Genomic DNA, 13,967 nt, shown 5'->3' with positions numbered 1-13,967 from the left:
CATGGATTTATCTCTGGGCTTTCTATTTTGTTTCATTGATCTATATTTCTGTCTTGTGCCCATACCATACTGTCTTGATGACTGTAGCTTTGTAGTAGAGCCTGAAGTCAGGCAGGTTGATTCCTCCAGTTCCATTCTTCTTTGTCAAGATTGCTTTGGTTATTCGAGGTTTTTTGTAATTCCATACAGATTGTGACATTATTTGTTCTAGTTCTGTGAAAAATGCCCTTGGTAGCTTGATAGGGATTGCATTGAATCTATAGATTGTTTTGGGTAGTATATTCATTTTCACTATATTGATTCTTCCGATCCATGAACATGGTATATTCTCCAACTATTTGTGTTATCTTTGATTTCTTTCATCAGTGTTTTATAGTTTTCTATATATAGGTCTTTTGTTTCTTTAGCTCAACATTCAGAAAACGAAGATCATGGCATCCGGTCCCATCACTTCATGGGAAATAGATGGGGAAACAGTGGAAACAGTGTCAGACTTTATTTTTCTGGGCTCCAAAATCACTGCAGATGGTGATTGCAACCATGAAATTAAAAGACGCTTACTCCTTGGAAGGAAAGTTATGACCAACGTAGATAGCATATTCAAAAGCAGAGACATTACTTTGCCAACAAAGGTTCGTCTAGTCAAGGCTATGGTTTTTCCTGTGGTCATGTATGGATGTGAGAGTTGGACTGTGAAGAAGGCTGAGCACCGAAGAATTGACGCTTTTGAACTGTGGTGTTGGAGAAGACTCTTGAGAGTCCCTTGGACTGCAAGGAGATCCAGCCAGTCCATTCTAAAGGAAATCAGCCCTGGGATTTCTTTGGAAGGAATGATGCTAAAGCTGAAACTCCAGTACTTTGGCCACCTCATGGGAAGAGTTGACTCATTGGAAAAGACTCTGATGCTGGGAGGGATTGGGGGCAAGAGGAGAAGGGGACGACAGAGGATGAGATGGCTGGATGACATCACTGACTTGATGGACGTGAGTCTGAGTGAACTCCGGGAGTTGGTGATGGACAGGCAGGCCTGGTGTGCTGCGATTCAAGGGGTCGCAAAGAGTCGGACACGACTGAGCGACTGATCTGATCCCTAAGTATTTTATTCTTTTTTTTGCAATGGTGAATGGAATTGTTTTCTTAATTTCTCTTTCTGTTTTCTCATTGTTAGTGTATAAGAATGTAAGGGGTTTCTGTGTATTAATTTTATATCCTGCAAATTGGTTAGCTCTAGTAATTTTCTGGTGGTGTCTTTAGGGTTTTCTGTGTAAAGTATCATGTCATCTGCAAACAGTGAGAGTTTTACTTCTTTTTTTCCAATCTGGTTTCCTTTTGTTTCTTTTTCTTCTATGATTGCTGTGGCTAAAACTTCCAAAACTATGTTGAATAGTAGTGGTGAGAGTCAGTACCCTTGTCTTGTTCCTGACTTTAGGGTAAATGCTTTAAGTTTTTTGCCATTGAGGATAATGTTGGCTGTGGGTTTATCATGTATGGCTTTTATTGTGTTGAGGTATGTTCCTTCTATGCCTGCTTTTTGGAGAGTTTTTTTTTTTTTATCATAAATGGGTGTTGACTTTTATCAAAGGCTTTCTCTGCATCTATTGAGATAATATGTGGTTTTTATTTTTCAATTTGTTAATGTGGTGTATCACATTGATTGATTTGCAAATATTGAAGAATCCTTGCATCCCTGGATAAAGCCCACTTGGTCATCATGTATGATCTTTTTATTATGTTGTTGGATTCTGTTTGCTAGAATTTTGTTGCGGATTTTTACATCTATGTTCATAAGTGATATTGGCCTGTAGTTTTCTTTTTTTGTGGCATCTTTGTCTGGTTTTGGTATTAGGGTGATGTGGCCTCATAGAATGAGTTTGGGAGTTTACCTTCCTCTGCAATTTTCTGGAAGAGTTTGAGTAGGATAGGTGTTTAGATTTGTCATTTTCAAATGAGATTACAGGGACTTCTTTGGTAGTCCAGTGGTTAAGACTTTGCCTTCCAGTGAAGGGGGTGTGGGTTTGATTCCTGATCCAGGAGCTAAGATCCCACATGCCTCCTGGCCAAAAAACCAAAACATAAAACAGAAGCCATATTGTCACAAGTGCAATAAAGACTTAATTAAAAAAAGTGAGATGCAACAATTTCTTGCTATTTGCCATAGTTATGCTTTTTATATAAAATTTCCTTGAACACTGAAGTTGTTTGTGAGTATCAAATGCTTATTTTTGCTCTAGGGGAAATTCAGAGTTATAGTCTTACAAGCTCTTGGCCACCTTTTGGTCCACTGATGAACGTATAGTCTTGTTTTAAGTGTGCTTCGGCTTAAAGACACTACATATATGTCATTCATTAACATTGAACTCACAGCCAATAGCACTGTAACCCATGGCTGAAAAGAGCTTATTTAATACCTGCATTTTTCTCTGTAAGGCCCATCACAGTCTTTTTGCCCTTGGGAAATTAGACAGCATTTTAGTACTACACTTGGGGACCAGTGAGATCACCAAAAAACATCCCAAACTGTGAAAAACGTGGCACTAAATATACCATGAAAAGGTTACTTACTTATAGCATAGAACTGAAATAAGAGGGCAAAACTTTATCTTGTTCAACCTAAGCTGACAACATGTCTATCAGCTGACTCAATTTTTTGCCATGTGCACATGCTAACACCCATGCATAAGTAGAAAAGTACTGAAAATATTGATTTTGGGATTACAAATAAATTTTAGAGAGCAAGCGTTTTGACAAATACTGAATATACAAATTATGAATATTGACTATTCTAATCTTCTCTACTCTTGCAATCTTTGGTGTTTTCTTCCCAGCTGAAACTTTAAGACATTTTCAGAAAGCCAAGGATTATGAGTCAAATACCCATGTTTTTCATTTAGGCATCCATGAAGGTATTTCTAGTCATTGTTTTGCTAACCACTTATGAAACAACTACAATGTACTTCTGGAACAAAGACGAATAGGATACGCTAAGTATTACTGAGTATTATTACTTATTTCTAGCTTGAGTCTAGTGAAAAAGAAGGCTAAATTTCTAATAGAAACCACAAAAGGCTATGATTTGTCTTGTTAAAATCTGGCTGGATAGAATACCATCTCTTTTGTGTAAAATTGAAGCTCTGATCCTCAAGAAGTTTTGGAAGGTATGGGATAAAACAATATTTCAAGTTAGGTCCATGAAATCCTGTTGTTAAAGACACCTTGGGTGCAAATTTCTTAAGATGCAAGGGAAGGGATCGGGAAACTATTAATAATAACCAGATAAGAGAACTGGGCTCTGGTTTGTGAAATAGCCTAGAGACATGGGGGACCCATCATGTTTTCATTTGTTATAATATGAATCTATTACTTTGGGAATTTGACAAATAAATAAAAAATTTAAAGAGCTGTTTATATGATAACTGGTAAATGTAAAAATTTAAGCCTGGTAAAGTTTTTACACAGTAAATTTTTTTAAATGTATACAATGAAAATTATATCTTTCCATCACCTGAAACCACTAATACCCTTACCTAGAATCCAGGTACAGATAGAGTAGTTTTGATACCCACCAGGATTCTTGACTTTCCCCAGTCAATAGAAATTGACTAGAAGCCAGACAAGAAATTCAGGCAAGACTTTACTGGGGGTCCTTCACTCCCTGCACGAAGGAGTGAAAACAAGTAACAGATTTGATTGCTTGCTACAGAGGAAGGGTGAGCTCCTTCCTTACATGAGATGAGGCTGAGGGTGGGAAGAGGGATGGGGCCAGAGGGGTGACTTAGATGGTTTGCCTACCATTTTGTATTGTTAAGTGCAGGGGGGCATCTTCAGTACCCTGCTTTTGCTCCCAACACCCAGTTTTTGCTCCTAGCTCTTCAGAAATGGCAGTTGGGTCTTTAGTCTTTTGTATCTTTTGGTCCAGAACTCGCCCAGGCCCACAGTTATCTTTAGTTTCATATAGTTTCTTTGTATTTTGTAGCTGGAAGAGAGGTGTGTCCAGGTGCAAGCTTTGCAGCACTATAGCAAAAGGTCCCAGCTACTAGGCCTGTCTCAGTTTCTTGACTATATATAACAGATGTGAGTGGCTTATTTTATGCTTTTTACACAAATGGGAACATACTAAGCATACTATTTTGTACTTTATTTTTTCTGTTTGACAAATATCATGGAATTCTTTAGCACCATTGGAAATAATCACTGGATACTACAGCTAACCAAGTGGCACTTTGGTAAAGAATCCACCTGTCAGTTCAGGAGACACAACAGACACGGATTTGAGCCTTGGGTTGGGAAGATCCTCTGGAGTAGGAAATGTCAACCTGATCTAGCATTCTTGCCTGGAAAATTTCAAGGGTAGAGGAAGCAAGTGGGCTATAGACAGTCCATGGGGTCACAAAGTGTCAGACATGACTGAGCAACTGAGCACCCACATTATGTCTGCATATGTTTTTGTAAGTAAATGAAAAGGTATTTAAAGACAGACACCAACATTTCACAATGATTTCATCAGTTGTGTGGAGTGTTTGGGGGGAAGAAAGAGAGAATCTTCATTTTTTTTTTTTAGAGATTACTATTTTATTTGAATTGTTACAGTTAGAGTGTATTATAGTTACAATTTAAGCTATAGAATTAAAAAAAATGTAGGTGGCATTTACTTTTGGCTGTAGACAGTGGACCTTACAGGAGTTCAAAGAAGGGGGCTTTCCCTGTTGGTCTGTTAGAAAAGCAATGGGAATGAAGTAAGGGTTTGACTCAGATGGATGACAAAGTGACTGAACACACTGCTGGGGATGAGAAGTCAATAGATCAGCCTGGTATCTGTGGAGAATTTGCAGAAGGGAATAGTAGGAGATGAGCTGTCAGGCAGGCATTTGGGCACGGAGGACACTGAAAGGCCATATAATCATGTAGATGTTACTTTGTAATAATATACCAGCTTCCTTCCCCTTGAATCAGGCCCAGCATTGGCAAGGCCTTGATAACCCACATAAACTACTCCTCAAGGGCTGTCTCAACTGAAATACTTTTCTGGGATGGTGAAAGGTATGAAAGCTGGGTGTAGGGTGGAAGGATTGAGAACTTAGTGGAGAGCATTAGCCCCCATGGAGATGGAAAGGTGGGTTTCCATATAACCCTTGGTTTCTGCTCTACTTTTGGTCAAACCAACAGATCAGGAATCTCCTCTGGAGAAAGACAAATATCTCAGGGGGCTGATATTTCCTTTTCATTTAAGGTTGCTCTCCAGTCAATCTGTAATTGGTTCTCAGGGGCCCCTCCCCTCTAGGCAATTGTCAACCCTCTTTTGTGATAAAGGGAAGGACCTACAACAAGGAAAAGCCAAAGGAATTGGGGACCTAGAAAAGGAGATGGAGAATGGAAGAGAGAATGGCTCTGGGGAGTTGAAGGTGAGAGGTGTGACATTTCTAATCAATGTCCTACATTATTTCAGGTTGAGCTCAAGAAGTGAGGAGTTGAAGTTGGGAAACGTCAATAATCTGAACTCTTTGGAAGATCTTAGCACATAGTCTGCTTTTCACAATTTTTTTCCTTTGGAAGTGTTTGCAGGTGAGTTTCTTATTTTTGTATAATTGTTCACAGCTTAGTTCACAGATTCTTTAAAATATAGGTAAAGAATTGGTATTTATGGAGTTTTCTCCTCTGATCATAAACACATTTTGTTTAACCCAGAGAGTCAAAAGTCTGTTTTTCAAAAGCATTTGAAGAAATCCCAGTTGTCCTTTGGAATTCCAGTGTTGCAATGTCTTCCACTAAAACTTTCCCATCTCTCTATAATCCTCACTTCCTTTTATCTTCTGTTTTCCTTCTTTCTCCCCACTTCCCCAACCCCTTGAAAAATAGAGTGAAAATGTGGTGATCTGAAAAGCCAGGATTGTGCTATGACTTGAAAATAGTTTTCATGTGAGTGAATTAAAAAAAAAATATTTTATTAATAGTTTTTGGCTGCATAGCAGGCAGGATCTTAGTTCCCTGACCAGGGATCAAACCCATGCCCCTGCGGTGGAAGTGCACAGTCTTAACCACTGGACCTCTATGGAAGTACCTGAGTAAATTTTTAAAATATTCCCAAGAACAGTCTTGTGTAGAGATGACAACCATATTTTCACAAACTCTACTAGCTGATTCTGTGATAACACACATACACAGGAATAGCTGCATTTTTCCTATACTTTCCCCCTCTGCTTCCAGTCATTTGATGCATTCTCATTTTTAATAAACACACACACATCCCTTTGGATAACATATGAGATCTTCCTTGCAGGTACTCAGGCGCGTTTTCAGCTCTTCACTCAGTTATATATCTTTGCTTTCCATTGTGTCTCTCCTGCCTAGAATGCTGAGCCCACTCTCCTATCCTTTGCCTGGCTGACTCTTGTTCTTCAAGAATTTACCTACAATTACTTCCTCAGGGAACCTCTCTGACCTTGATTATTACACTCCCTCAGATCCTAGTCTAGGTTGAGTTTCTCTCTACTCACGTGGCACCTGTACATTCCTCAATCTTATTATTTGTCATGTTTGTAGTATAAAATCTTGTATGAAACTGGAATGTAAAGAAGATTATTTTGGTAATGGAGAGGGGAATCTAGAGACTATGAGGACAAAATTGTGCTAAGATAGTCCTAAAGAGGTCATGACACTAATGGTGGGATAGCGAAGAGGGGCTATATAAGAATTTCCCAAGCAACAATTGATAAGGTGCTAGAGGAATAAGAGACAGTGTTAAGATAAAGATGACTACAATACAGCAAACTTGAGTATCAGGCAGAATTTTCAAACCACTCACAATGGAGCTGGTTGTGCTCAGGAAAGATGAAAGATAAAAGAGATTTTTTATTTTATTTTATTTTTTAAATTTTTAGATATTTTATTTAAAATATTAGTTAGATATTTTATCTAACTAAAATGTCCAGATAGAGACTGGTAATCTAACAATATTAGGGGAAACATATGAAAATTTAAAATAATTCATGTTGGACTTTTGCCCTTTAAACCTTTATTTATTTATTTTTGGGAGAATGGCATTGAAACATGTATAATATCATATATGAAACGAATTGCCAGTCCAGGTTTGATGCACGATAGTGGATGCCTGGGGCTGGTGCACTGGGACAACCCAGAGGGATGGTACGGGGAGGGAGGAGGGAGGAGGATTCAGGATATGGAACACGTGTATACCTGTGGCGGATTCATGTTGATATATGGCAAAACCAACACAATATTGTGAATTTAAAAAATAAAATAAAATAATAAAAAAAGATTAAAAAAAAAATCATGCTGATTGTAAGCTGTGATAGGACACAAAGCAGACATTTGAATGGCATTATACTGTTGCTCACAAGGAAGGCTCTATGACTGGTTATAGAGATTGGGAAGGTAGAATGTATTATATCATAAAAATATTAGATTGAACTAATAGGTTAAGGTTTCTGAAAACTGGAAACTGTGAGTTTGGATCAACTTTCTTGAGTCTTGAATATGTGCATAGTTAAGGAATGCAGTGGAGGACAGGAGTTGGAAAAGAAGTAAGCAACTAAAAAGGGGAGAGAAGAGGACAACATGTGTTAAAGATTCTTGTTTTTGAGATTCACTTTTATCTTTTTCATTTTACCTCTACTTATCTCGGGCTTGGTGTAGAAGATGCAAAGATGCACTAGAATATGTCACTTAATCAGTGCAGAAACTTGGATGATCTTCATGGAAATAGTCTCCATAGGAAACCAAACTATTACTAAATTTGTTCTTCTTGGTTTCTATGTCAGAGCTGAGCTGCATCTCCTTCTCTTTATTGTGTTCACTGTCATCTATGTTTCCATCATCCTAGGGAACCTGCTAATCATTGTGGCGGTGGTTAGCTCTCAGAGGCTCCACACACCCATGTATTTCTTCCTGGCTAATCTGTCCTTCCTGGAGATCCTCTATACTTCCTCAGTGGTGCCCAAAATGTTGGAGGGCTTCTTGCAGGAGGCAGCCATCTCTGTGGCTGGTTGCTTGCTCCAGTTCTTTATCTTTGGTTCTTTAGCCACTGCTGAGTGCTTCCTCCTGGCTGTCATGGCATATGATCGCTACCTGGCCATCTGCTACCCGCTCTGCTACCCTCTCCTGATGGGACCCAGATGGTGTTTGGGGCTGGTGGTCATAGCATGGCTCTCTGGCTTCATGGTAGATGGACTGGTTGTAGCCCTCATGGCCCAACTGAGATTCTGTGGTCCCAATCACATTGACCACTTTTACTGTGACTTCATGCCTTTGATGAGCCTGGCCTGCTCAGATCCCAGTGTAGCCCAGATGACAACATTCATTCTCTCTGTGGTCTGCCTCACTGTTCCCTTTGGACTGATTCTGACATCTTATGGCTGGATCGTGGTGGCTGTGCTGAGAGTTCCTGCTGGGGTCAGCAGAAGGAAGGCTTTCTCCACGTGTTCCTCCCACCTAGCTGTAGTGTCCACATTCTATGGCTCTCTCATGGTTTTGTACATCTCACCCTCTGCTGTCCACCCCCAGCTCCTCTATAAGGTCTTTGCCCTGCTCTACACTGTGGTCACTCCTCTGTTCAATCCTGTGATTTATACTCTGAGGAATAAGGAAGTTCAACAGGCACTATGGAGGCTTCTGTATGTTAATCAAACTGAAACAATTGATTGAAGGAGGATGGTGGTAAAGATGTTATTTGGACTTTGGCATGTCTTCCAGGATTGGTTGGGTAGGAATAACTTCCGTTTTGACATTTCCCTCTGTGATAAGTTTAATAGTTATACTAAAAATGGGTATTGTAGAACAATAACTTTAAAGTGCTTACTTAAAATATTTTACTTTAATATTTTATTATTTCTTTATTAAATAGGCTGTCAATATTTCCTATAGTAAATAGCTATACAAAAATAGCAACACAAAACAAATCTAGAGATCTTGGTTACCTGTATTATATATATAAAACAAGTTGAATCATGGAAGTTTGTAATCTAGTTTTCATTGATGACTATGTCTTGAACCTCTTTTTATTTTGACCAATATGTACTTATTTATTCTTGTGAGATTTTTTAGCATAGCTAAACATGATTTAAGTAATCTTCTATTGTCAAAGCTCTTAGTTCACCACACAAATATAGTTCACATTTAGATTTTCCTACAATAAATTCTTAGGAGTTGAATTAACAAGTTTAAGGAAAAGCATAGTAAGATAAATTTAAAGCTGAATGCATTTTAATTGTTTAGCTATTTTATTGTAGAAAATTTCAAATGTACACAAAAGTAGATAGAACATTATAATGAACCCCATACAGCCATCATCTAGCATCAACATTTGCCAACCCTATTTCTACTGCCTAAAGCTTCTTCTTTTTTTCTTTTTCTGGAAAATTTTAGAGCAAATTTCAGTTGTATAAGTATTGTGTTGTGTGTGTTGTGTAAATTGTATTCTGTGTGCAAGTACATTTGATCCTTGAACAACATGGGTTTGAACTGCACAGGTCCACTTACAGGCAGACATTTGCAATAGTAAAAACTACAGCAGTACAGGAGTTGTGGCTGGTTGAATCTGTGGATAGGGAACTTCATATGTACAGAGGAACCATGTGTATGGAGGATCAACTCAGAGTTATGGGTGGATTTTCACCTTCTCAGTGGTTCATTGCCCCTAACCTTGGTGTTGTTCAAGGGTCTACTGTATTTGGTATGCTCGGTGACTGATAAAGGCATTTAAAGAAAAAAAAGTGCCAAACCTGATGCTAAAATATTTAAAAATACTACTCCAGTGGCATCTAATACACAGACCGGGTTCAAATTTCTCTAATTATCTTTAAGTAAATTCTTAAAATTAAGATGTAAACAAAGTTCACACAATGTATCTTGTACTTCTTAGTCCCTTATTTCATAGCAGTCCTTCTTCTCTCTCTCTCTCTCTCTTTTTTTTTTCATGCCTTTGACTTATTGGAGAAATCTGTTTATCTGTAGAACAGTTTATATTCTACATTAGACTTTCTGCTGACTTATGGTTTTGTTTGGTGTCTACCCCTATATCTTGTATTTTATATAAAATTGTTTTGTTTTGGTCTCAGCCTATTGATGGTGTTGCGATGCTATCAGCTAAGAATGCCTCAGGCACTCACCTGGGCTGACCCCACAGACATTTCTCTGATCAAGGCCAATGATGTGGCTGGGCTGACCCTTGTGGTTCTTATTATGATTGCAGGATGCACCTCAGCAACAATCATGATAGAACTTTGAAAAAACAAACCTTGCTTTTTCAAAGTTCTGTAGACTGCCAGGTTCATGTAGACTGCCAGGCTCCTCTGTCCATGGAATTCTCCAGGCCAGAATAATGGAGTAGGTAGCTGTTCCCTTCTCCAGGGGATCTTCCCAATCCAGGGATCAAACCAAGGTCTCCTGCATTGTAGGCAGATTCTTTACTATCTGAGCCACCAGGAAAGCCCTGAAAAAATAAGGTTTGTTATTCATAGGTCTTGGAGGTTACATGGCACACCTGGGGCCACACAAAGAGAATTTAGGGAGAAAGAAAGAGAGACAGAGATTCTGCTATTATTAGGGTCAAGCGTGGGGGGTGCCTAGGGTTTCATAGGTTCACTCTTTATAGGTGAGTATAAAACATGAGAGCAGGAATTAAAGCAGAGTAACCCAAGTGGTCAGTTAATGGAGGTCATCCAGGGTTTTCTAAAAGAAGAACTTCATGGGTGGGGTGGCCCAGCTCTTTATCTAGATGTGTAGTTGACTATACATTTATTTGAGATAAATGTGTTTGAAATAAATGCCTGGCAATCAGAACCTTAATGTCAAACATTTACATTACAATAAAAAGGGTAATTATCAGGCACTTAAACTACAAAACTAATATTAAGATAGAATCTTGATTGGATCTGGGTTAGCTTTTTAGCAGAATATCATAGAGCTCCTGTGATTTATACTGCACCATATGATGAGGTACACAATGATTGGTTGTCCCATTTTTAGGGATGCTATTTATATTATTGACCAGAGGGTTCAGGCGGCATCTGTCTGATCTGTGTATTCAGTTTTCAATCAGATTTTCACCTAATATCTTTAGGTGATAAAAGTTATGTAAAGTTTAAAAATAAAATAAAATTTAAAAAAAAAAAAATAAATAAAATAAAATTTAAAAAAAAAGTTGATAGAAGTTGCTGATTAATGCCAAAAGGATTTAATTATTTGAACATATATTTTCTTTTAATGTTTTGAATGTATTTGTAGATGTTGTAAAACGTTTGTCTGTGGATTCCTATATCTGGGCCACATCAAATTTAGTTTTTATTCATTTCCTTTTCTCTTGAATATTGAACAGATTTTACCAATTATTTGTATGACTAATAATTTTTTGATTGAATATAGGTTGTTGAGGAAACTCTGGATTCTCTTACTTTCTTTAGAAGAAGATTGGTTTTTGTTCTAGCAGACATTTCAAGTCATGGGAGGTCATCTTGACCTTGAAGATCATCTTGAATCAAGTAGGCTTGGTTTTATGCTCTGGGAGTATGGATTTGTGGAAAGCCCAGGGTGTCACTCTCTTTTGTGATATGACTCAGCCTCCAAATTCTCTCTTCCTGGTGTCATGGTCAGGGGTTTGGATTTAGCCTGTGTTCAGTTGGGTCTAGTGTAGGGCTTACTCAAGGATGTGATTTTTACTCTTAAGACTTGGAGTTTAAGAGTGATAGTTTGATAACAAGAGTATTAATAAGGTGTGCAGAGCAACCCACTTTCCTGGTACTGCTCTTCTCCAAGCCCTGCTCCACTTCTAGTGTGTTTTATTTCAATCCTATAGCAGCTTCTAAAATGGTCTTTCCATTCATACCTTGGAGTCAGCCACAGCCACAGCATCTGTTTCCCCCAAACTATTTTTGGATATCTTCTGCAAAGATCCCTCTTCTCTTGTGCCTTATTCTATAACTTTCAGTTGCTTGAGGTGCCCCATGTTTCAAACTCTGATCTCTGCTTTCTTGGTGAGTGGGATTGCTCATGTGTTGATTCACAACCTTGGGAATTCCCTGGGTGAAATATTCCCTAAATATGGAAGTTGTCCTGGTTTCTATATCAGTTTTATTTCCAGTTGTCTATGTAATGCTCTGTAAGAATCTTGATGTTAACTGATGCACTTTGTAAATGTGGTGGTGAAGTGGGGAGAGATTTTTTCCAAATGCTTTTTTATGGAGATTATCCTTAATCCCAAGAACTTTTCACACTCAGAATCCTTTTCAGGGAACTCTTCACATCCTTATTTCTTAGACTATAAATGAAAGGATTGAGAGTGGGGGTGACCAGGGCATACATGACAGCAGCACCCAGCTCCCCCGAGGCATGAGAAGCTGACGGGGACTTCAGGTAGGTGGCAAAGACCGAGCTGTAGAAGAGGATGACCATGGAGAGATGGGAGCTGCATGTGGCCAGGGCTTTCTTTTTGCCTTGTGCTGATGGAACCCGAGCTACAGCAATGAAAATATGGGCATAGGAGCTTATGATGCAGAGGAGAGGGCTGATTCCTAAGAGTCCTGTCAGAACCATCATCAGGTCCTCATTGAGGTGGGTATCAGAGCAGGAAAACCTTAAGAGTGGTTTGAAATCACAAAAAAAGTGAGGAATCTCTAGATTAGTATAGAATGATAGTCGAGTTAGCAGCAAGGTTTGGATCAAAGAATCAGAGTGGGCCACTCCCCATGACCCACCCACCAGCAGTGCACATCTGCAAGGAGTCATTAGGAGTGCATAGTGCAGGGGATGGCAGATGGCAGCATAGCGGTCGATAGCCATGGCAGTCAAAAGCAGGTTGTCCATATTAGCAAAAACTGCGAAGAAATATAATTGGGCCAGACACTCAGAGAAGGAGATCGATCCGTTGATGGTCCACAAAGTCTCCAGCATTTTGGGGGCTGTGGTGGTAGTGAAGCAGAGGTCGACCAGGGAGAGCTGGCTGAGGAAGAAGTACATGGGGGTGTGGAGGTGGATGTCAGCACCAATAGCCAGCAGCAGTAGTGAGTTTCCTAAGAGACTCAGCAAGTAGAGGGCCAGGAAGAGACCAAAGAGGAGCTGTGGTTTGTCTGGGTCACTGGACAGTCCTGAGAGGACAAAGTCAGGGTTCTTACTGCAGTTCATTTCAGGTCTTGATGGGCTACAGGAAAAGAATCAGCATAAAGAGGATTCACTCAGTTAGCTACAGATGGATAAAGCCTTGGATCCTTTCTCTTGGCAATGGGTTTTACTTATACCACCAATGGGAAGAATGGATAAGCAAAATAACAGTGGAGAAGACAAGAGGTGTGCCTCACCAAAGATGGCCAAATTAAGGCAACATCAAGGTAAGAGAATGAGAGAAACAACAGAGATTTCCTGGAGGTATTAAAGTGTAAAGAGTTTTCTAATGATACTTTGTATAACTGGTGATTTAACTACTTGCTTGTTAATTTGTTTTCTTCACAAGACCATGAGTCTTTCAAGGCACAGGCTTTGTTTCGGTATCTAGCTTAGTGCCTGTGTTTCAGTATCTAGCCCACATAGAAGGGGCTCAATAAATACTTACCCATCTACACATCAGTATCCTCCTAACTGTTTTCACAAGGATCATGCCCCATACTATGGTCTTTTCAAAAAAGAAGATCTCATCATGTCACTCCATTGTTTAAAAAATGGGTCTCTACATACAAATGGCCAGTAGGTGCATGAAAAGATGCTCATCATTGCTAATTATTAGAGAAATGCAAATCAAAACTGCAATGAGTTACCACCTTACATGAGTAAGAATGTCCACCATTAAAAAGTCTACAAAATAATAAATGCTGGGGAGAGCATGGAGCAAAAGCAACCCTCTTACACTGTTGGTGGGAATGTAAATTGTTGCATCCATTGTGGAAAACAGTATGGAGGTCCCTCCATAAACTAAAAGTAGAGTTGCCATATGACCCAGAAGTTTCATTTCTGGGCATATACCCAGA

The 13,967-nt window shown here is 39.1% G+C and overlaps 2 protein-coding genes across 2 annotated transcripts; one reads left to right on the top strand and one right to left on the bottom strand.

The window, feature by feature from the left end:
• The first annotated feature begins 7,710 nt into the window (after nucleotides 1-7,710).
• Nucleotides 7,711-8,658, top strand: LOC129647525 (olfactory receptor 11A1). Its single transcript, XM_055574599.1, has one exon. It carries the CDS (start codon nucleotides 7,711-7,713, stop codon nucleotides 8,656-8,658), a length of 948 nt encoding a protein of 315 aa, XP_055430574.1.
• A 3,543-nt stretch (nucleotides 8,659-12,201) lies between these two features.
• Nucleotides 12,202-13,328, bottom strand: LOC129647524 (olfactory receptor 1361-like). Its single transcript, XM_055574598.1, has one exon. The coding sequence runs from the start codon at nucleotides 13,129-13,131 to the stop codon at nucleotides 12,202-12,204; it is 930 nt and encodes a 309-aa protein (XP_055430573.1). The 5' UTR covers nucleotides 13,132-13,328.
• Nucleotides 13,329-13,967: the final 639 nt, after the last annotated feature.

This window comes from Bubalus kerabau, chromosome 3 (genome assembly GCF_029407905.1).
Source record: "Bubalus kerabau isolate K-KA32 ecotype Philippines breed swamp buffalo chromosome 3, PCC_UOA_SB_1v2, whole genome shotgun sequence".
Classification (NCBI taxonomy): domain Eukaryota; kingdom Metazoa; phylum Chordata; class Mammalia; order Artiodactyla; family Bovidae; genus Bubalus; species Bubalus kerabau.
The sequence above is the reverse complement of the archived record's forward strand: the minus strand, read 5'-3'. Positions and strand labels throughout refer to the sequence as shown.